The 22,924-nt window shown below is 43.9% G+C and overlaps 3 protein-coding genes across 6 annotated transcripts in view; 2 read left to right on the forward strand and 1 right to left on the reverse strand.

The window, feature by feature from the left end:
• Positions 1 to 5,286: 5,286 nt before the first annotated feature.
• sp1 (sp1 transcription factor) lies at positions 5,287 to 16,867 on the forward strand. Of its 3 annotated transcripts, none has more exons than XM_014134045.3 (7): positions 5,287 to 5,547; positions 6,190 to 6,266; positions 7,170 to 8,261; positions 8,967 to 9,174; positions 10,693 to 10,834; positions 12,753 to 12,943; positions 14,271 to 16,867. In XM_014134045.3, the coding sequence occupies exons 1-7, from the start codon at positions 5,541 to 5,543 to the stop codon at positions 14,576 to 14,578; spliced, it is 2,025 nt and encodes a 674-aa protein (XP_013989520.1). In that variant the 5' UTR covers positions 5,287 to 5,540; the 3' UTR covers positions 14,579 to 16,867. The 3 variants fall into 3 exon arrangements, with proteins under 3 accessions (XP_013989520.1, XP_013989519.1, XP_013989521.1); XM_014134044.3 differs by lacking the exon at positions 5,287 to 5,547 and adding an exon at positions 5,579 to 5,624; XM_014134046.3 differs by lacking the exon at positions 5,287 to 5,547 and adding an exon at positions 5,597 to 5,676.
• A 272-nt stretch (positions 16,868 to 17,139) lies between these two features.
• On the reverse strand, positions 17,140 to 20,918 carry LOC106566175 (cell division cycle-associated protein 7). 2 transcript variants are annotated; one of them, XM_014134048.3, is made up of 9 exons: positions 20,700 to 20,915; positions 20,474 to 20,593; positions 19,879 to 20,172; positions 19,668 to 19,760; positions 19,288 to 19,443; positions 18,943 to 19,086; positions 18,669 to 18,818; positions 18,132 to 18,268; positions 17,140 to 17,380 (listed from the first exon to the last, which is right to left on the reverse strand). In XM_014134048.3, exons 1-9 carry the CDS (start codon positions 20,706 to 20,708, stop codon positions 17,347 to 17,349), a joined length of 1,137 nt encoding a protein of 378 aa, XP_013989523.1. In that variant the 5' UTR covers positions 20,709 to 20,915; the 3' UTR covers positions 17,140 to 17,346. The 2 variants fall into 2 exon arrangements, with proteins under 2 accessions (XP_013989523.1, XP_013989522.1); XM_014134047.3 differs by lacking the exon at positions 17,140 to 17,380 and having other exon boundaries at positions 18,043 to 18,268; positions 20,700 to 20,918.
• A 781-nt stretch (positions 20,919 to 21,699) lies between these two features.
• LOC106566173 (anti-Muellerian hormone type-2 receptor) overlaps positions 21,700 to 22,924 on the forward strand; it is a 28,653-nt gene continuing 27,428 nt past the window's right edge. The window contains exons 1-2 of the mRNA XM_082959499.1: positions 21,700 to 22,135; positions 22,403 to 22,576. Coding sequence (XP_082815625.1) covers positions 22,552 to 22,576 — 25 coding nt within the window. The 5' untranslated portion in view covers positions 21,700 to 22,135; positions 22,403 to 22,551. The remainder of the gene's footprint in view (positions 22,136 to 22,402; positions 22,577 to 22,924) is intronic.

Genomic DNA, 22,924 nt, shown 5'->3' on the forward strand with positions numbered 1-22,924 from the left:
ATTGACACCACACACTGACTCAAATCAATCTATAATTAGATAGAGTTTATTAATTCGACCAAAACGAGCACACATAAAACAAGCCATACATACACATTAGTGAAATCATAGAGGATAACACAATAAAGTCTGGGACTTATTCCATTGTGATTGTCACATCTACTCCCACTCCGGTGCTCGACGTCGCCGGTCTACTAACCACCGGTTCTGGCAACCCATCATTACGCACACCTGGCAACCCATCATTACGCACACCTGGCAACCCATCATTACGCACACCTGGCAACCCATCATTACGCACACCTGGCAACCCATCATTACGCACATCTGGCAACCCATATTTACGCACACCTGGCAACCCATATTTACGCACACCTGGCAACCCATATTTACGCACACCTGGCAACCCATATTTACGCACACCTGGCAACCCATCATTACGCACACCTGGCAACCCATCATTACGCACACCTGGCAACCCATCATTACGCACACCTGGCAACCCATCATTATGCACACCCGGCAACCCATCATTACGCAACACCTGGCAACCCATCATTACGCACACCCGGCAACCCATCATTACGCACACCCGGCAACCCATCATTACGCACACCCGGCAACCCATCATTACGCACACCTGGCAACCCATCACTCCCTGATTACTTCCCCTTTATCTAACACTCCGTTGTATCACTTGTTAGGTAGTATTGTTTCCTGTTTCTCCATGTTTAGACCCTACATCTGCTTTTGTATTCACACCCATGTTCGTTCTGATTAAACTCACCGACTGCACCTGCTTCCTGACTCCTTCGGTCTCCGTTACAGTGATCCTCTTCAGACAAGATGGCTAGGCAAGATCCACACGATTGAACACAGTATGGCCGCGTTATAACACAAGATAAAAAACAAAGAAGAAGAACATCCATCTCATCATTGCATTTACGTCGTAGGTGACGTTCACATGGGAAAATATGACATGACATCAAACATATTTTTTCTGTATTTTTAAAGCTGCCCAGAGAGGACATTGTTTTAATGGTCAGAGGCAACTCCTTCCACTCTGAGGCTCCAGTATATGAGACAGTATCTTTCACAGCATTACTCCTGAACCTGAATAAGCACACAATGCGCAACACGTGTTCTGTTGCTGTGGTTGTGTGAATCCTTAACATGGGGAAAGTAACCAGTTAGATATCTGGGTGCAGAACCATAAATATTCCTGTAAACCAAACCCAGTCTTATCTGGGACACCCTAATTAACCAAACCCAGTCTAATCTGGGACACCCTAATTAACCAAACCCAGTCTAATCTGGGACACCCTAATTAAACAAACCCAGTCTAATCTGGGACACCCTAATTAACCAAACCCAGTCTAATCTGGGACACCTTAATTAAACCAAACCCAGTCTAATCTGGGACACCCTAATTAACCAAACCCAGTCTTATCTGGGACACCCTAATTAAACCAAACCCAGTCTAATCTGGGACACCCTAATTAAAGAAACTCAGTCTAATCTGGGACACCCTAATTAGACTGGTTTGGATTAATTAGGGTGTCCCAGATAAAACTGGGTTTGGTTTAATTTTTTTTTACTTTTGTGGCGCGATGGGTAACGATGCTTCGTGGGGTGTCAGTTGTTGATATGTGCAAGGGTCCCTGGTTCGAGCCCAGGTTGGGGCGAAGAGAGGGACGGAACCTACACTGTTACACTCACACCCCCAAGCTTCCATCATGGATGCTTCCCAGGTAGCTAACAGAGGACTTAGTAGTCAGCAACTCGCCTCCTAACTACACTGATTTCAGACGACCTACTCAATTTAGGTCTGGATCCAAAAATAACTGCCTCAGTTTTCCCTACAGTAAGTGCAGAGATAGTTTATTATATCCAAGCCATTTGCTAATGTTAGTAAGCTCTGTGCTAAGTATGCTCTCCAACATAGTTTTATTTTTATGAGACACCAGAAGTGTAGAGTCATCCGCAATAAAGGAGAGCAAGAACAAGCATCTTTCCTATTGTTTATATACAGTAAAAACCGTAGAGGCCCAGACACACTCCCCTGCAGAACGCCACCACTCTACCACTAACCTCTACCACTTGCTCCCTACCTGACAAGTAGGACTTTACCCAGCCTCGAGGGATACCGCTTAACCCCAGTGCCTCCCGTTTGGAGATTAGGAGACAGTGGTTAACTGTATCAAAGGCCTTCTGTAGGTCAAGCAGTACCACTCCACACAGATTTCCCTCATCGATCGCTTTCCTGATGAAGTCAGTCAAGTAAAGTAGACATGAATCAGAGGAGTATGTTTTTCTAAAATCCGACTGAAAATCAGACATTAGACCCTGTTTGTTGACATATTCATACATTTGCTCATGTAAAACTCTCTCCAGGATCTTTGATGTTATACTGAGTATAGATACAGGCCTGTAATTCCCAGGGTCAGATTGTATCCCTTTTTTATACAGCGGAAAAGGGGGATACCTAGTCAGTTGTACAACTGAATTCATTCAAATGAAATGTGTCTTCCGCATTTAACCCAAAACCTGAATCAGAGAGGTGCGGGTTGAACTTTGTCTTGTTTCATGCCCTTAGGAAAGATGCATTGTTCAAGAGCGAGATTAACGATATGCATAATACAAGGAAAAACAGAACAAAACATTGATAATCATCATAATAGTCACAAACTCACAAAATGCTTGCAATGATGTTAATGTTGACCAGAGCTGAAAGATCATAGGCTACATGACAATCACAGAAGTTCCCTCTGAGAAAAAAGTTAGTTATTATATTCTATAGCCTAACAACTGCCAATATTGGTAGAAATCTTTCAGTGCACATCGTCAGTCTAACGTAAAACGTTATAAAACTTTATTGCACTGGCTATTTGCTCAAGCAAAAACAAGGACATATTTAGAAAACATGGTTGAAAAACAAACCGCATGCAGATGCTGACACCAAACTACAGTATTTCAAGGACAAAAAAAAAAGTTTAAAAAAAGAAGCAAATCTTCCATTCCAAGCCTACCTTCACTGAAGCACCGCAGGTTTCAATTCTGGTTTCTCACACTGCGCTCACCGGTCTCGAGATGCATCTTGTTGTCAGCATAGCACTGCATATTTCATCCAGGTTTTCTTCTGTTTTTCAGATGACAATTTACTGAAACGGTTCATCCTGGATAAATGTTTCAACCTTTATCAACACAACGCCTAGGCTACATGTTCGCGCCTCTCTTTCTCAACCAATGTGTATAATATATACATCATTACTGTCAACTCCTCCGACTGTCTCTTTACGCGCAAATACAATACAAGGAAGGTAGAAAAGGAAGTTCGTGCGGCTTCAATTGAAGAAGAAAAAAGATCGTGTGAAACACTTGTGACACACATCCTCCCTGCGTAACAGACGCCAAAAAACACTGTAGGCTAATAAAGAAGAGCTCACAGTACAGCCCCGTTTATAACTGGTGCTAACTCGCGCCCTTTGTCCTGATAATTTACACATTCTGATTGTACTTGATTAGATAGTGATTGGATCATATTGATCAGATTGCGAAACGTACGTGTTAACACAAGGTGTAAACGAGGCTAGTGATTGTGACATGAGCACAGGTTATCTAGTATGTACTGTATGCCTTCAAGTTCTATTCCTTGAAATTACTAACAACTTGGTAAAAATATTTTTTATTATAAGGAATCTACAGGTAACTGCCAAAATAATTTAAACACTTAAGTAAATGATGGATAAAAAGTATATTGAAAGCAGGTGCTTCCACACAAGTGTACCTCTTGAGTTCATGATGCAATTAACATCCATCATGCTTAGGGTCATGTATAAAAATGTGCAGGCCATTATTTTGGTTACCATGGCTATGCCTCCATGGGATGATAATGCCCACATCCACAGGGCACGAGTGGTCACTGAATGGTTTGATGAGCATGACAACAATGTAAACCATATGCCAAGGTTTTCCACCACCATCAACAAAACTCCAATAGATGGAATTTCTCATGGAAGAACAGTGTCGCATCCCTCCAATAGAGTTCCAGACAACTGGAGAATCTATGCCAAGGTGCATTGACGCTGTTCTGATTGGTGTTGGTGTTTTCTTTATTTTGGCAGTTACCTGTATAATAGCAACACTATTTTAAAGATTTTCAAACAAGATTGAAATATAGGCTACCTGGGACCATGATCTTTCAAACCGTAGTCATATTTGTATTTATTTATGTATTATTTCATATTAAAATCAATTCCCTACAGTAGGGTTAGGCATAGATGCAGATGGGCTGTGATATGATGACAGGTGTTCTGTTAAACTTGTGAGGTTGGTTCCACAAAGAAAACATATGGCCGTTAAAACCTATTTATAACCTAAATATTATTGTCAATATCCACTGTGAGGATATCAATAAATGGCTACTAAAAACAACATCTATGTGCTTCTGGATATCTACAAGATGGGCTTGGAGGAGAACAGTTGGGGATGTAGTACCACTGAGCGATGGATTGGGGGTGGAGTGTGGACTGGAGGGAGTGATGGACTGGGGGTGGAGTGTGGACTGGAGGGGGTAGTCCACTTCGATGAGAGGGCGGAGGGTGTGTGGCTGTCCTGCATTGGCAACTCCACACTCCATCCTAAGGGGACTGAAATGTTTACCCCAGCCACATGTGTTCCACGGACACCCCCTCACACATAAAAACCCTCCCACCCACGACAAAATCTCCTCCCAGCGCTATCAAAACGAGTCCCTCCACATTGAAGGGTCTCTCCACCCACCCTGGTCCCAGCCCTCCCCTTGCACGTTCTCAAGCCCACACTGTTATCCAGGCAGGGAGTGGCCAGCGGAAAAAGTTTAGCCCCATCTGTTGCTGAGTGATTTCTAAACCTCCCTCCTGTATTTGCATTATGTTGTAAAGGATGTATGAAACATTGTATGATATCATTCGTTGTGAATGTGGCCTATTTTTGTTACTGTTGGGCTCGTCAACAACAATTTATTTAGGTCATGTTTGTCAATGGCGCCTTTTCCGCCAAAAACACTCTAGTCAACGTAACCGCTAAAAGGTACAACCTACCATTTGTTGACCCCACCCAAATACCCGCCCATAGCCACATCCCCATTGGTCAGCTCTTCCCATTTTAGAATAACTACAATTCTCATTGGGTAGCGGTTGGTGTCACTCACACATGGGGTGCACTTGATTCAAGTTGCACGGTGTGGCATGCAAGCACTCCGGGAGCAAGATTACAGTCGTTCCACAGGTTTTTCTTAAAGCACAAATGTACAAGCCGATGTAGCTCAGTTACTAAATCAAGCTCACACTGCTCAACGTAGAAAACCCCCGCGAGGGAGTCTAGTTATGAAAGAAAACAGAATTTTCATTGGCCCACAACAACACAATTCGACATCTGATTGGATAATATTTTTTCCTTCTTTTCTCCTTCGTAGGCAAAACCATCATGTTTGGTTGATGAGCAAAAAAAGTTGATGTCAACCTGAAAGAAGCCCGAGAAACTCCTCCCGTCTCGAAATTATGAGTGGTAGGTGAACTTTTTTTTTCTTCCCCCTTTCAGAAGTAGCTACAGTAGTTTGTAAAAGTCTATGAAGCTAACTAATAGTAGGTGATTGTTATGGAGCAGATAAAACTAGGCAAATCTGAAATTACAAAGGTCTCAAACTCTTCAGCTATTTAGTCCTAAATTTGATAACCATTTATTGAATCTTAGCTAACGTTAACGAGCTAATGGTTAGCCAGTCACTTAGGATGAAAAGTCGAATGAGGTAGCTAGCTAACTGGCTAAATTAGCTAACAACTAGATAAGGTTGGAAAACATGCATTTGTTAGCCTAATTTACAACTCCTCGAATATCATGTCATTAGCTAGTCAGTCAGCTAACGTTAGTTGGCTCTTGTGGTTGTGTAATTAAGACCCACTAATCGTTCCCATGCTATGAGCTAGCTATTTAGCTACTTTCTTTAGCCAGTTAGCAGCTGTTTTTACGGATGTTTTGAAAAACTTAAATAACTAGTTTGCTAGTTCGTGGTATTAGCAGTGTTTTTATCTAATGAAAGTATCATAGTCGTGTCAGCTGTAATATCTAGCTTGCTTGTTTAACTGCCAACTAATATCAGGTAGCTAGCTACTGTTAGCAGCTAATCCATTTGCAACGTTACATTTACAGACCAACAGGATGAAATGGCCGCGATGGTGGAAAGCGGTGGAGGCTTCCTTCAAAAGCGAAACACAAATACCGGACAAGTATGATTGCCTGTCAAATAACATTGCATATTCCCAGATAACGTGCATTCAATGTATTCCTCTGATGTTTGCTAGAGACGTCACCCCTTACCCCCTGACATCTAACGTTAACTAGCTAGAAAAGTAGCAAGCATGAGACATTGTTAGCTAGCTATGGATAAATGCGTAGCATAACTGTGGTCAGTGGTGGGAATTGGTTTTGATCAGTGTTGTTGATTTTCTCACAAGCACATGTCACTGGGGTGGGGATATAGGCAGTCGTAGAGGTGGATGATCCCACACGGGGAGTTCCTGCCAGCCCCGTACAGCAAACTCGCACAGCCCATTTTGGCTGGCGTCGGAGGGGGTGGCTTCGGCTGAGTGAGCTAGTTTATAGGGCAAGATAAAGGTGTGGGTGGGTTGGGGGAGGGGAAGTTTAGCCCGCCGCTGCTCTTTAAGAAAAATGTGATCCCACCCATTTGCCACTGGCGATAGGCCATTTCCTCTCCCTTGGCTTGCCCTCTCACTCATGCCTGCTGCAGCACATACGCTGGAATGCTGTGTGTACTGTCACATTTCACTCTAGGTGTGATGTTAAAACCATGGCAATTGTGACAAGAATTTGACATTATTATGTTAATTATTGTTTTTTCTTTCACTGTGGTTTAATTTGTTTTAATTTAACCCTTTCAGACTAGATTTGGTTTCTCTTATGAACACTTTGAAAAGCAGATCACAGGGTCACATCAAACAGAACCCCATTGGTAAAGTTTTGTGAGCTATTGTGATGCTGTATCTTATTTATTGATTAGATCCCCATTAGATGTTGCATATGTAGGAGCTACTCTTCCTGTGAACAATTTGTTGAGTTTGTATACTGTACTAGTAGCTTCACAACAAAAATCCAACGTATTTTTATTGCAGGACTCCCAGCAGCCCTCTCCTTTAGCTCTGTTGGCAGCGACCTGTAGTAGAATCGACACCCCGGGCGAGAGTGACTCTGGCTCCGAACAACAGTTAGACCTAAGCCAAGCCCAGCTGACCCAGACAGCCAATGGGAGCTGGCAGATCATCCCGGTCAGTCTCGGTAGCTCCAGTGGTTCCAACACCATCACTACTGACACCACTGGCATGGTCATGACCGCGGGCGACTCGGGGAAGAACAGGGGGCAGCAGGTGTTGACGTCGGTCTCCAGTGGGCACCAGGGACAGCAGCAGTATGTGCTGTCCTCAGCTCCTTCTCTACAGGGCCAGCAGGTCCTCACCATGTCTGGGGGCCAGGTTGTGTCCATGCCAAACATCCATTACCAGGTGATCCCTCAGTTCCAGACGGTGGATGGCCAGCATCTACAGTTTGCCCAGGCAGGGGTGCAGCAGGACCCTAATGCAGCTGGGGCCGGACAGTTCCAGCTAGTCTCCTCGCCTAACGGGGGTCAGCAGCTGGTTAGAGCAGGGAGTGGAGGAAATATCCTAACCATGCCCGCCGGGCTCCTACAGCAAGCCATCCCACTACAGAACCTAGGTCTGGGTAACAGCGTCCTGCAGAACAACCAGGGCCAGTTCCAGTTGGCTAATATGCCTGGGCTCCTAAATGGCAATATCACCCTCCTTCCGGTCAGTGCAGCTAGTGGCTCTGAAGGAGACGGAGGCTCTAACCAGCAGCTGATGCAGCAGGTAGTGTCAACCTCTGGCACGTACTACACCAACTCAACCACCACCACCACTCAGACAGGCACCTCGTATGGAGGCATGACACAGCAGACTCAGAGCACCAACGGCTTCCAGAACTCTGGTGGCGGGATCCCCATTCAGCCAGATAACAGAGATCAGCTGCAGCAGATCCTCATTCAACCCCAGCAGCTCATCCAAGGAGGGACCTCCCTGCAGACAATCTCAGCTGGGGGACAGGTGTTCGCGACCCCAACGCTTACCCAGGATGCCCTGCAGAACCTGCAAATTCAGACCATCCCCAACACCTCTCCTATCCTGCTGAGGACCGTCGGGCTCAACGGACAGGTGAGCTAGAATGAGTTGTCAAGCTTTTTGGAATGTATTTGTTGATTGGTGCTAGCGCCCTAGTTACAGGCTCTGACTAGGTTATTATAAGTTCTCAGGTATAACCCCTGGCCCTATAGCTTACATTTTACATTTGGCACATTGGTTCTCAACCTTTTTCCCTTACTGTACCACCAACTGAATATTGCTCTGTCTGGAGTACCCCTGAAGTACCCCCTCCTGCAGTTTACCAGTAGGCCTATGGTCTCATGAGTCTTATCATAGACTACTATGTGGGGTACTATGTGGATAGACCAGGTACCCCGGGGGGGGGGGGGGCGGGTTGTGTCATAGTACCCCATGTGGATAGTCCAGGTACCCCCGGGGGGTCATGGTACCCCATGTGGATAGTCCAGGTACCCCCGGGGGGGGGGGGGGGGGGTCATGTGGATAGTCCAGGTATGTGGTAACCCTGGTTGGGAACCACTGACTTACAGACACCCCTGTCTTTCTCCTATGATCCAATGTAACAATGATCTCTGTGCAGATGTTTTAATTTCTGAATAATTGTGATGAAGGAAACCGCTGATGCCAGAGAGAAAACAAAAAGGGGGAAAACATGAAGAAATGTGAACTCGTCTCAGTCCAACAAAATGGAAAATATTACTTACATGTGTCCGTTCCTAATCGATCAGACTAATCAATTCCTCTACCTCATCCCTCCAGGTGAGCTGGCAGACCCTCCAGCTGCAGAGCCCAGCGGGGACCCAGATCACTCTGGCCCCCATGCAGGGTCTCTCTCAGCTGGGCCAAGCCCAGGGAGGTACCATGCAACTCCCTGGCCTGCACACCATCAACCTCAACACACTGCAGAACTCTGGTTTACAGATGCACCAGCTACAAGGAGTCCCCATCACCATCTCTAACACAGCTGGTACGTGTTCTGCTGAGGACTGAATTCACACTTATCCTATTGAATTCGTCTTTTACTACAGCTCATAGAAACGCATTGAGTAACACGTTCATAAATGGGGAAAAAAGGACAGGTATTAATAAAGGTTTTGAAGTGTCTGTACTATGTCTAGGAGATCATTTTTTTTTTTGGGGGGGGGCCCAAAATTACCTCCATACTTGTGTTTGTATGGGTCCTTCAGACGAGTCTCGTGACACTTGTGTAGGTCGTAGAGCAAGATGGAAAACACCATCATGTTCGCCAGTCTCTTTCCATTGATTGGTCATAATAGTTTGATGCCAAACCGTTCAGACGCGAAAGGCCGACCTAGACGGATACGGTGGATTGAGACGCAGCCCATATCTTAAACTGACGGATTTTTGCTGGAGTTTATTTGTTTTAATGTTACTTAGCTTGACGCACGGGTGGTCACGGTTGTAGACTTACCCATATCTGAACTTTAATTGTTGTCACCAGAAAGGGCTTCATACAGTTGGTTGGTTTTGAATTATTTGATGTCAACAAACAAATGTAGCTTGATGCCTGGAATGCAAAGTAGTGCCAAGTAAGCCAACTGGTTTGCCTTGTTCACTCTACATGGTGCCAGTATCTGCATGGTGTGTGTTCAGAGTAACAGACGATTGGTGTGCATTGACTAAGCATTTCCTTTACTCCTCTGTGGGTCAGTGACAATCAGCTGGTAAGAGGTTTGTCTGGTCCGGCAGTCAGCTGGATTAGGGAAGGGGGTGTGACCACCCCACCCACCCTGTCGGTGTCTTATCAAAGCCCCCACACACACACACACACACACACACACACACACACGTTAAGTGGGTGTGTCCAACTTTACCCTGTTCCTACCAGCATTTACATGTTATGGCTTGGCTCTAGTTTTTCTCTGTCCTGAAATTAGACTGAAATTCAACATGGATTTCCCAATGTCTCAACCTGACTATACTGGTTGGACTTGTAGTTTTCATTTGGGTAGGATAATAATATGTTTAAACTGGTTTAGTCTCCACAGTACAATGACAGAATAATAATCACCTGCTATTGTATTTGGTCTGTTGACTGTCTCGAGGTTCTCTTTATGCTAAGCGGTTCTCTTTATGCTAAGCGGTTCTCTTTATGCTTAGCGGTTCTCTTTGTGCTTAGCGGTTCTCTTTGTGCTTAGCGGTTCTCTTTGTGCTTAGCGGTTCTCTTTGTGCTAAGCGGTTCTCTTTGTGCTAAGCGGTTCTCTTTGTGCTAAGCGGTTCTCTTTGTGCTAAGCGGTTCTCTGCACCCGATAGAACATCTGCTAAACTGTGTATGTGACCAATGAACTTTTGATTTTACTTGGTGATTTTGTATCTGTAATGCCCAATGGTTCTAGATAAACACCTAAACCAATTGATTTGTCACAGTAAGCTTTCATGAACGGGAAGGCCAATGATGTTTGTAAACACTGAATATACTGTATGTCTATTGTAAAGGCTGAAGTTCCTGTTTATTCCTCTACAGGAGACCAGGGTTTGCAGACAGCGGGGGACAGTCTGGATGACGGCACAGTGATGGAGGAGGGAGACACATCCCCTCAGCCTCAGAACCGCCGGACACGCAGGGAAGCATGCACCTGTCCCTTCTGTAAGGACGGAGAGGCACGGTATGTAACATCTGAGTCTGTCAGAGCTGGGTTCCTTCTGTAAGGATGGAGAGACACGGTATGTAACATCTGAGTCTAAGAGCTGGGTTCCTTCTGTAAGGATGGAGAGACACGGTATGTAACATCTGAGTCTGTCAGAGCTGGGTTCCTTCTGTAAGGATGGAGAGACACGGTATGTAACATCTGAGTCTAAGAGCTGGGTTCCTTCTGTAAGGATGGAGAGACACGGTATGTAACATCTGAGTCTAAGAGCTGGGTTCCTTCTGTAAGGATGGAGAGACACGGTATGTAACATCTGAGTCTAAGAGCTGGGTTCCTTCTGTAAGGATGGAGAGGCACGGTATGTAACATCTGAGTCTAAGAGCTGGGTTCCTTCTGTAAGGATGGAGAGACACGGTATGTAACATCTGAGTCTAAGAGCTGGGTTCCTTCTGTAAGGATGGAGAGACACGGTATGTAACATCTGAGTCTAAGAGCTGGGTTCCTTCTGTAAGGATGGAGAGACACGGTATGTAACATCTGAGTCTAAGAGCTGGGTTCCTTCTGTAAGGACGGAGAGACACGGTATGTAACATCTGAGTCTAAGAGCTGGGTTCCTTCTGTAAGGATGGAGAGACACGGTATGTAACATCTGAGTCTAAGAGCTGGGTTCCTTCTGTAAGGATGGAGAGACACGGTATGTAACATCTGAGTCTAAGAGCTGGGTTCCTTCTGTAAGGATGGAGAGACACGGTATGTAACATCTGAGTCTAAGAGCTGGGTTCCTTCTGTAAGGATGGAGAGACACGGTATGTAACATCTGAGTCTAAGAGCTGGGTTCCTTCTGTAAGGATGGAGAGACACGGTATGTAACATCTGAGTCTGTCAGAGCTGGGTTCCTTCTGTAAGGATGGAGAGACACGGTATGTAACATCTGAGTCTAAGAGCTGGGTTCCTTCTGTAAGGATGGAGAGACACGGTATGTAACATCTGAGTCTAAGAGCTGGGTTCCTTCTGTAAGGATGGAGAGACACGGTATGTAACATCTGAGTCTAAGAGCTGGGTTCCTTCTGTAAGGATGGAGAGACACGGTATGTAACATCTGAGTCTGTCAGAGCTGGGTTCCTTCTGTAAGGATGGAGAGACACGGTATGTAACATCTGAGTCTAAGAGCTGGGTTCCTTCTGTAAGGATGGAGAGACACGGTATGTAACATCTGAGTCTAAGAGCTGGGTTCCTTCTGTAAGGATGGAGAGACACGGTATGTAACATCTGAGTCTAAGAGCTGGGTTCCTTCTGTAAGGATGGAGAGACACGGTATGTAACATCTGAGTCTAAGAGCTGGGTTCCTTCTGTAAGGATGGAGAGACACGGTATGTAACATCTGAGTCTGTCAGAGCTGGGTTCCTTCTGTAAGGATGGAGAGACACGGTATGTAACATCTGAGTCTAAGAGCTGGGTCCCTTCTGTAAGGATGGAGAGGCACGGTATGTAACATCTGAGTCTGTCAACACTACTACATTATTGGGAAACGTGAAGAGCTGGGTCAAATGTTGTTTTTATTACCCGGAAGCCTTTCTGTTGATTTTATGATGATGTAGCATATATATGGTTATAACCAGGTTTCAGGAAGAACCACTGGCCCTATTGCTTATGACTCATTTACAGATACTTAACAATGACCTCTGTGCAGATTACATTTTAATTTAGGAATAATCCTGATGAATAAAAAATGCTGATGCCAGAGAGGGGGGGGGGGGGGGAATAGAAAATAATAACAATGCAAGCTAAACGGAGAGACCGGTTGGGAAGTATATTTGAGCGACATGATGTATGCTGAAGACTGGAGCAATGTTTCTGAAACTGCACAAAAGGTTGGTGGCACACATCAAATAGCCTAACAGCAAAATGACTGTCAATTCCCCCTTTTCCTGTTCAGAGATCCCAATAAGAAGAAGCAGCATATCTGTCACATGCCAGGTTGTGGAAAGGTGTACGGTAAGACATCTCACCTGAGAGCTCACCTTCGCTGGCACACTGGAGAACGACCCTTCGTCTGCAGCTGGTCCTTCTGTGGGAAGAAATTCACTCGCTCAGACGAACTGCAACGTCACAAGAGGACGCACACAGGTGAGCCGGGCCAAGACGATTTTAAAATGCATCTTTATTGATCCGTTATACAGAGACGATCGATGGGTTGGTTGTTTAGCAACAAAACCGACATGCGCAACTATGGAGCGAAACAGACGGGGTTGGCTTCTATTGTTGACATGTAAACTATATATTTCATCTCCAATGTTTATTGAAAACAAAATGAAGTTGCACAATGAGCACTTTTCTCTCTAATACGTCGTTACAGTTGTTGGCTAGCTAGCTAATTTGATCTATATTAGCTGTGACATCCATCAGAACACCTCAAAACAAGACATGGTATCAAGAACAAGGTCAAACTAGCTGAAACCAGTCGCTTAGGATTCCCCACATGGCAGTTTCTTGTCATTGTTGCTCGCTGTCTGAACATCCAGAATCACAACATAAGGCCTTCTGCCCCATTTGAAGAGCCCGCATCATTTTCGTGACGTTGTCAGCTAACCCGTCTATGGAAGTTGTCAATTTAGTGCTCACCGTACCCAGCCTCACCACACCAGACTGGTTTGGATATATCCCTGACCAATATGGCTTCCATTTTCACCCCATTCTGAGACTTTTGAGTTTGACACAGCCCCTCTAGTAATTTTAAAGCTGAAAAATGTCACTTTTGTGCGACCTGACCAATTTCACATAGAATTGTCAGTTATAGATCTGCGCTTTTTCTATGCTTCCTGTATCTTTTTACTTTCGGTTTTGTACACCAGCTTCAAACGGCTGAAAAATATATTTTTAGTTATGGAAAATATATTTCATGATGATAGAATGATTCTCTACACTATACTTGCTTGTTTTGTCACACAAACTGAAATCAGGCAAACTATTAGAATCTTAGCAACCAGGAAATAATGGAGCGATTTCTGCATAGTGCATCTCTATGGTTTGTTCACGGTCACTGCTGACTAGGACAATGAGTTTTCCCTGACCTTGTGATCACATGACGAGGAACAACTCTGGGCCCTAGTTACAGCCTCTGACTAGGTTATTATATATATGGTGATAACCAGGTCTCGGGAATAACCTTTGACCCTATTGCGTAACGATCTACATTTTCAGTCATTTACAGATACTTCTGTCTTTCTCCTATTGGTCCCAATGTAACAATGACCTCTGTGCAGATTAGGTATGTTTTTTTAATTTCTGAATATTCATGATGAAAGAAACCACTGATGCCAGAGAGAGAGAGAGAGAGAATATAAAGTGAAAAAAAGAGAAGACAAATAAGGAGACATTTGTTCTGTTTTGAAGGAGACACTCTCCAGGTTACAAGATAATCACTACTAACCTGTAACCTCTTCATGCCGTCTAGGTGAGAAGAAGTTCACATGTACGGAGTGTCCAAAGCGCTTCATGCGCAGCGACCACCTCTCCAAACACCTCAAGACCCACCTCAACAAGAAAGGAACAACCGGTGGCGCTGTGGCCTCCGATAACTCCGCCCCTCAGTCGGGTGGAGGCGGAGCCACAGATGGCAGAGCCGGGGGTGTGGTCAATGACCAGCACGCCCTCATCGCCATGGAGACACTGTCGCCCGAGGGCATCGCCCGATTGGCCAGCAGCGGCATCAACGTGATGCAGGTGGCTGACCTGCACTCCATCAACAGTAATGGATATTGATTACTGATTGGTTGATTGGATGTGGTGGTCAGGACAGTAGTGGAGCAGCGGACATTGATCTATAAGGGCTATATGTGTCTAGATTTATTTCCAGTAAAACTAAGGGCTAATCATAGGAAGGGAGAGCTCTGTTTAGATATTTTTGAGAGCTGAGACAGGATCCAGGGAGTCCCTGTCCCTTTAGATACACTGCTATGGCGTATTTCCATGACCTTACCATTTCATTGGCTGTGAGTCGGGTGGAGAGGAGTCTAGATGTTACCTACCTAGACGTGATCGATAATGGAAGGGAATGAATGGTACTACTACAGTGGTTATCATAGGTTGTCCTAACTTTAGTAACACATTCACAAAGGCACCTTCTCTGGAACACAATACAAAATCCATCACTTCCAATCTCTTATTTGTACAGAATGCAGATACACACTACTGCTACTCAGTCCAGTGCTCTGCTCACCTCCCTACTCCCTCCCCATGGCTAGGAGCCACCCCCCCCTCTCAGGTCTCTTCTTGTCCAACCCCTCTCTGGGTATAGTACAGTATACACCAGGGATAACTTCAGTACTCCACTGTACTAGCTGGTTGAGTGTGTTGGGCCTCGCCTGGTCTCTCACACCTTCTCTCGTCTAGCCCAGTATCACTTTTGGTTCTTTCTCATTGGAGGCCAGTGTGGATGGGGGAGGGGCTTATCATTATTTGGTCACTAGTGACGTCTGGGGCCTGTTCAGGAGGATGTAACGTTACAACGTTCAGATGGTAACATATGGGATAGAATAGGGAATCAGCTCTGTTCTTTCTATATTTGTATCTGTAGCGTTTGGCACGTTTCATGTCCCTGAATACAGCCCAGACCCAGGAGCATTAATCAGCAGGGGATGGAGGACACACTCTGGCACCCTATCACCTACATAGGGTCCTGGTCAAAAGTAGTGCACTAAATAGGGAATAGGGTGCCATTTTTGGACACAAATATAAAATCGTCATGAAATATGTCCTTGTTTTTTGCCTTTTTATATGATTATTATATAGGTACACATTCAAGCCATCATGCTTTGATACGTTTATCATAGCAAAAAAAGAATTTGGGATAACTCTTTGTATGTACATATGTTTTTTTCCTCTTTTTTTTCTTGTGTAAAGCTACGGAAATTCTTAGCATAGGAAGGATCAACTGAACTTTATATGGTTGCAAGAGATTGCCTTTCTGTTGTGAGTCTCTCATACACAATCAATCTTAAACTTCTATTATTATAAACTTTTATATAAATGTAGATTTTGTTTAAACTATTTCAAAAGTGTTCTGTCTATAGAATGAACTATGTATGTATTCAATACAGTCCAGTCCCAGTACATTATTTACTTTGGTATATTTGTCAATTTGCTTCATACTCAAGTACTTTCTCTGATGCATTTGGATATCAAATTCTTCCTTGACTACTTTAACCATTTTTTTTTTTTGTCTCTTATTTCCAAATAATGCAAAAAATTAATTTCAGCTAAAACCAAAAATCCATATTCTGTTTAAGAGAACTGGAATGGAACATTTCATCCTCAGTTCCAGACAGTCTGTCAATATAACCTGACTCTGGTCTTGGTTGTATTACAGCTTGGGTTTCTGTATTAGGGTTGCAAAATACCAGTAACATTCCCAGGTTTTAAAGAAATCTTGGTTGGGATTCCTGGATTTTCTGCTTATGCTTTTCCCTTTCCCAGGAATTTAACTTTTCTGGGAAAACCACATTTTACAACCCTACTTCTGTAACAGCACTGGCCTGCATGTTTTGGAAGAAAGATGTACGATTTATTTCATAAAGAACAGCGTCATAGGTTGTCTCAAACAAAGCCAGGGTCTAACAAACTTGATCAAACGTTAAGATTGACCTCATCACTATTTAATCCAGTCAGTTTCGGTACTGTGGTCAGTCAGATGTTGTATTGCAGAAGACTGACTAGCTGGGATTCTAAAAGTGCATCTCAAATGGCACCCTATTCCCTATGTAGTACTATGGGCCCTGGTTAATAGTGCACTAAAGGGAACAGGGTGCCATTTTGGATACACATTTGAAGGGTGTTAAGTACTTTACTCCCTATTGGTAGCTTGATCAACTACAAGTTGTGGGAAATGTATTTTCAGTATTTGATTTATACTCCTATCCTTGCAATTTAGTTTTCAGACAAGTGCCCTTAACATGTTTTTATTTCATATAAAAAAAAAAAAGGGAGTTGGTTGTTATTTTTGAATGTTATTACTACAAATGCCAACAGCTGGATTAAAAATGATGAATACAAGATGTGTGATCTGTTCTTTTAGATCTATGATCCTATTGACGGAGTTGGTCGAGCATGGCACTTGCAACACCAACATGCACACGTGACTAAATCGCTTCGGATAAGTGTCTGCTAAATGGTGTATTCTTTAAATCTGACGTCGTATCCAATTTTGTCCGCCCCTTTGGCATCTCAGGAACATTGACTGGTGTTGTGTCAAGTCCTCAGTAAAGTGAACGACTAACATTCAAATATTCCGTTTTTAATGTGACCTTAAAATAAATCTGGTTTTATTGACTAAACTCAGACACCGTCAAAAGTAATTTATTTAAAAAAAATCTGATTAAAATCAAAAACAGCAACAATGTTGGACACTATAGAACATAAACCTCATCTGGATAGGTGCCAGTCAAACTGCTGTCTTCCAAGACCAGTGATTTGCAACTGCTCCCCCCTGGTAGTCAGATAAGGACATTGAAGAGGCTCCCATTCATAGATCCTCACTCCTCCCCATTTTTCAGTTTACTGCGAAGACTAGGGGGGAAAAAAAGTTATTTTCAAGTATAAATATTCATAATTGCAATACGAGGGAGGGAACCCTTGCTATTCAAAACTACAAGTGGCTGTGCCCTAAAGTAGAGGATAAGAGGTTGAATTTCAGGGGCCATATGCATCTAGCCTCTGAGTAGGAGTGCTGATCTAGGATCAGTTTGTTTGATACATATAGCCCCTGAAATTCAACCTCTTATCCTGTCATGCATCATTCCGGTGCTAACCTGCCCGAAGGTGTTATTTTCTTTTTAAAACCAATATGATTGAGTTATCACCAAGCATGGTTGTCATGTGCAAAGGGTTGTTTTCCCAACACTCTGCATTAGCTATAATTTAATTGCACTAATAGCATAAAGACCATGTCCATCCACTACTACTACTACTACAGCACAGCTAGCTAGCCACCTTTCCTACTAACAAACTGTTTATAAATGACTAGACCACACCGGGTTACTCACTATACTAGCATAGAGATGGGGTTAGAAGACATTTAAAAACCTCATTCCAAGAGTGGACAACAGAAGCTGTGGTTTAAAAAAAATAAATAATAATTCTTATTTAAAATGACAGCCTGACCCGGATGACGCTGGACCAATTTTGCGCCGCCCTATGGGACTTCCGATCATGGCCGGTTGTGATACAGCCCGGGATCAAACCCGGGTCTGTAGTGACGCCTCATGCAGTGGCTTAGGATCCTGAGCCAGAGGGAGTAAGTGTTCGGGGTAGAGCTGACCTGCTGAGGTAAGAGTGGACATCAGAGAAGCCGTGGTACTGAGCCAGAGGAAACAGGATTCCGGTTGGGCAGCGTCCGTCTCTGGCACGGCAGAAACTGCAGTTACATATACCTCGACACGGTGGACACCGCCAGTCCTGCAGCAGGGGACAACAAAACAAATACAAATTCAAACTTTCATAACCTCCTAGAGTGTCTGAATGACTCATATGCACCTGCAGCTAGGCTCTAAAGGTCCTGTTAATTAATTCACATGCTACCATGTGGATAGTTAAATGTGGCCATGAACGTAGTGTGCTGTAAGCTACTACCTGCTGATAAGGGAACTACTTTCTAGGAGCAGGGAGACTAAAGACTTTAAAAATATTGATGAATCATTAGTGCTTTTTTTCACACACACACCATCTGAACCAAGCCAGGCCACATCAAGCTTAACTGTGCTAGCCTGGTTATGCAACTGTGAGAAAATACATGATCAGAACAGTAAGATTTTGGTTGACATGAAAAGGGTAAAAAGACAAGTGATGGGGTTCCTACCGGGTCGAGCAGGGCTTTCCTGACATCCTCTCCATATCGGTTCCTCAGACACGGGCCACAGAACTGTCCCACTATACCACGACACTCCTCACTACGGCAACACGTTTTGGTGTCGGTAGTCTTTTGGCGACACTGGTGACACGTTGAGCCCTGAGAATCAGACAGACGTCAAATCAACAAGAGATCGCAAAAATACATTTTTGATGCAAATTGGTCAACAAAATTGTATTGTATCGTGCACAAGACAATACCCCTTCGGTGAGACCTAACTTACTGTGGCTCTGTTGTACACCTTCTCTGTTGTGTGGTCTGCTACCAGCAGTAGCACGTCCTCAGTGATCTCCTCCACAGGTCTTATGTTGTGAGGATTAGCCTGTTTGGGACGCGGAGCGCTCCTCCGCCTCGGATCACCGCGTACCTGGTACAGAAGACGGACCGCTCGTTGATAAATCTATTACCAGAATAAATCTCTATACATCACAAGCTATCTGAATCTACTGGGGCCACACAAAGCTGAACTTAAACCACGAAATACTGAGCTAGCTTAGTTACGGCATCCACCATAGGTGCAGCACAGTTTGGGGTCGGTATGATCGTGTCAAAAAGGGTATTTGTTAACCTCCAATAGTTCCTCCTCCAGACTGAGCTCCAGCTCCCTCTCCTCCTGGTGTGCCTCCAAGCTCTCAGCTCCCCCCATGGAGCGGGTCTGTCTCCGGGAGGATCTCGTCGGGTTCGTCCTGGACATCCCTACTGCTCCCTTGGAGCGGGGCGCTCGCTGCAGGGGAAATAGGAAGAGAGATCAAGGGGCAATGAAGCTGCATTAGCCAATAGAAAAGTTGAAGAAAACTGTGCTGGCCAATAGAAAAGGTGTTGAAAGTTGAACAGCAGCTACCCCACCCAATCTCCCTCACTACACTGCATCCAATGCATACTCTCTAGGGACTTGAATACACTGAACGTGCCCATCCATGGTGAATAAGAAACATGCAATCAACGCACAGAGCCTTTCTCCTTTTTAAGATTGCCTTCTTTGTGACTCTTCAGCAGGGCAGCTCCTGGCATCTTATGCAGGTCTGCTATCAACTGAGCCAACTGCAGGAGACAGAGTTAAAACAAGGATTACACAGCATTAGTTGTACTGATAAACGTGACATTGTTTGATTGTCATTTCTCAGGAGTGTGTGTTCATTTGACCAAAAGGCACGTTTACCATAGCTTTGTTAGCCGTGATGTTCTGGGCCCTCTTGGCCAGAAAAGAGCCACCAGACTGAGCTAGATCATCTGAATCAGACTGTTGTTTAACAGGCTTCTCTTCAACTTCAAATCTGACTGTTTCTTTCTTCTCGGCCTTAATCTTCCTCTCCTCTTCTTCTTCTTCACTGGAGTGAGGAATTGTTGTGGCTAGTTTACGGGGGCGCAGTACCACCCGTAATGTGAAGCGATAGGGTACAGGCTGTTTTATGGGGCTGCCTTTGAGATCCACTGGATTGCCACTGTCTGAACTCTGGTGGCAAGACGGGTAGATAGATGAAGTAAGAAATAACAGTTGATAACCAGATCTACCTGAATATTATCACGTTTTTGACAACCATATAGGTCTACATATTGAACCACTGAATGAGAACGAGGTCCATACAAATCTGATTCTCTCTAAACAGTACATTTTGAAATTAGGCCTATTATTAAAGTAACTTGCTGTGGGTAAATCAGGATTTTACAAGACCCGATTAAATAGCATAAACTCATTGACTGGATAATTTGTAAATAGGTGCAAATAAATGTACAAAATTACACTGATATCAAACCTTATCACATAGATCACTTTCACTGTCAGAAAACCCATAGAACGTTCTGTCATATTCCGAATCCTCTGTGAAAATCTCAGCGAGTTTATTAGAGAGCAAAGATATTCCCAAAACACCAGTCTAGAAGAAGAGGAAAAGAAAACAATTCAAAAGAACGACTAGTTCAGTTATTTGTAACAGTGTAACTAGAATCAATTTAGAGCAAAAAAAGACGAAACAAAGTTACATTGTCCATTTTGTCGATTGCGGCGGCACTGGGAATCTTAGCTGTGTAGCCTATTGATCAGCCTAGCAAGGTAGCCTATCCAATTATTCAAATTTATCCAGTCAGGCTCGTGTTTATTAGGCACCTAACGGAACAAAACGAACTGAAACAGAGAGCAACTACCTAGCGTCCAATAAAAAAAATACGTTCGTGTTTGTTTTCCGCTGCAAAATGTTTTCCTTTGCTTGCTTTAATGAACATGACCCAATATTCATTCCACATGTTAAAATCACTGGGAACTCGGATATCTCCGACGGCCGAGCGTTCCGGCCAACTGGGAACTCGGATATCTCCGACGGCCGAGCGTTACGGACAACTGGGAACTCGGATATCTCCGACGGCCGAGCGTCCCGTACAACTGGGAACTCGGATATCTCCGACGGCCGAGCGTTACGGACAACTGGGAACTCGGATATCTCCGACGGCCGAGCGTCCCGAACAACTGGGAACTCGGATATCTCCGACGGCCGAGCGTTACGGACAACTGGGAACTCGGATATCTCCGACGGCCAAGCGTACCGAACAACTGGGAACTCGGATATCTCCGACGGCCGAGCGTACCGACCGACAGGGAACTCGGGAGAAAAGAAAAACGAGCTCCGAGACCGTATTTAGTTTATCTCAGGGACCATAAACTAAATATCGTTCCTTTAATATATCATATTGATGATGATTTGAAATGGGACAATTTTACTCTAACCTACTTCTTTTCAACAGTACAGTCAAAAATATATTTATAACTAACCCAAGATAGTTAATCTGTGTCGTTTACAGTGGGAGAAAAATAAGCATAGTGGGCAGAACAAGCAAGGAAGTGGGAAAAGCCAAGCACGAGCTAGCGAGATCCTATTGGCACGTTGTAACATGTATTTGCATATTTCCGTTAGGGAACGCCTCCTCTGTGAAGTGCGCGTGTGCACAACCTCAATTAGACCTTGTACTCCTAAACAGCGCACCTTTATTTTTTTTATATATTTTTTTTACTTTGTCAAAGAGTCAAATCTGTGAAATGTAGTGCACTGTGTTCGTAACAGATTGTAGTTTTTGGAACAGAAAAATGTATTGAGATCAGATGTTTCATCGATGAGAAAATTAGCAGAATGTCGGCCAAGTTTCAGCGAGTTCCATCCTCTCCCACATCCGTTTAGAACGTTTTCTCACCCCCAAATATGGTGGTGAGAGGAAGTCCAGTGGACGTCCAGTGGACTTCCTCTCTCCACCATATTTGGGGTTGAGAAAACGTTCTAAATGGATGCTTCGACTTTTATAGCCCCTGTGACGTATCTGGGTTACCCCTTCTGTCTGTGGTACAGTTGACAGAGATGAGGTAAGGGGGGCAGAGGATGTCTATGAGGGGGCCATACAGGAGGAGAAGGAAACATGTCACATTAATAAAGGTACTTACACTAACAAATGAAATACATTTGTGTCAAACTATTTAAGATTGTGTGTAATTAGATACAATGAAATGTAACACAGTATATCGCACATACTTGTTATTTTAATACCTTTTTGAATAACCTAAAGTTACTTTGAGAAGAAAAACTCCTGGCTATAGGCTATTAATTGTAGACAAGTTGCTGCTATGCATTTGTTATTGAACAATTTAGTGCTTGTGTCCTCCTTATCAGCCAGTGTGTGCGTGTGCGTGTCTGTGTGTGCAGGTCACAGGTGTGTGATAGTGAAGGGGGGCTGGACTGCGTGGGAAACTCAGCTTCCATTCCCATCCAGCTCACAGACATCAGACCTAGCCAGCAGTCAGCTCACAGACATCAGTCCTAGCCTACAGCCAGCTCACAGAGAGACACAACAAATGTGGCAGTATTTAGTCATCTTTGGTGAGTTATGTTTTTATCAAATTTAATGACTGTGCTAATAATTTGATGTTGGCATGGAATTTGGGATACTTTACATTTTATACATGATTCAATATCATTGCAGAATTGTCGATGTGACTATCACTTGCCACTCACTGTTTGAATGTTTTCTATCTGAAGGCCTTGAAGTGTGTATGGTTTTGAGGCACCAAGAATATTGTTTCCGTTGTGTACTTTGTGTATCACCAAAGACCTTAAAGTTTAGCCTACATACCTTTGCAGAAATGAAAACGGATGAGAGTGTTTTGAAAGCAATTCTTATGGGAAAATTCTGAGGAAGTTTCTCCGTTTTATATAATTGTATACCTA

This window comes from Salmo salar, chromosome 12 (genome assembly GCF_965601325.2).
Source record: "Salmo salar chromosome 12, fSalSal1, whole genome shotgun sequence".
Classification (NCBI taxonomy): domain Eukaryota; kingdom Metazoa; phylum Chordata; class Actinopteri; order Salmoniformes; family Salmonidae; genus Salmo; species Salmo salar.

Bases quoted from the DNA above. Each gene is read 5' to 3' on its own strand.
- sp1 (XM_014134044.3), top strand. The intron at 10,835-12,752 runs GTATGTAACATC...TTTCCTGTTCAG, and splicing joins TGTAAGGACGGAGAGGCACG to AGATCCCAATAAGAAGAAGC. The intron at 12,944-14,270 runs GTGAGCCGGGCC...CATGCCGTCTAG, and splicing joins TCACAAGAGGACGCACACAG to GTGAGAAGAAGTTCACATGT.
- LOC106566175 (XM_014134047.3), bottom strand. The intron at 19,761-19,878 runs GTAAACGTGCCT...TGTCTCCTGCAG, and splicing joins TCACGGCTAACAAAGCTATG to TTGGCTCAGTTGATAGCAGA. The intron at 19,087-19,287 runs GTTAACAAATAC...CTTCTGTACCAG, and splicing joins TGGAGGAGGAACTATTGGAG to GTACGCGGTGATCCGAGGCG.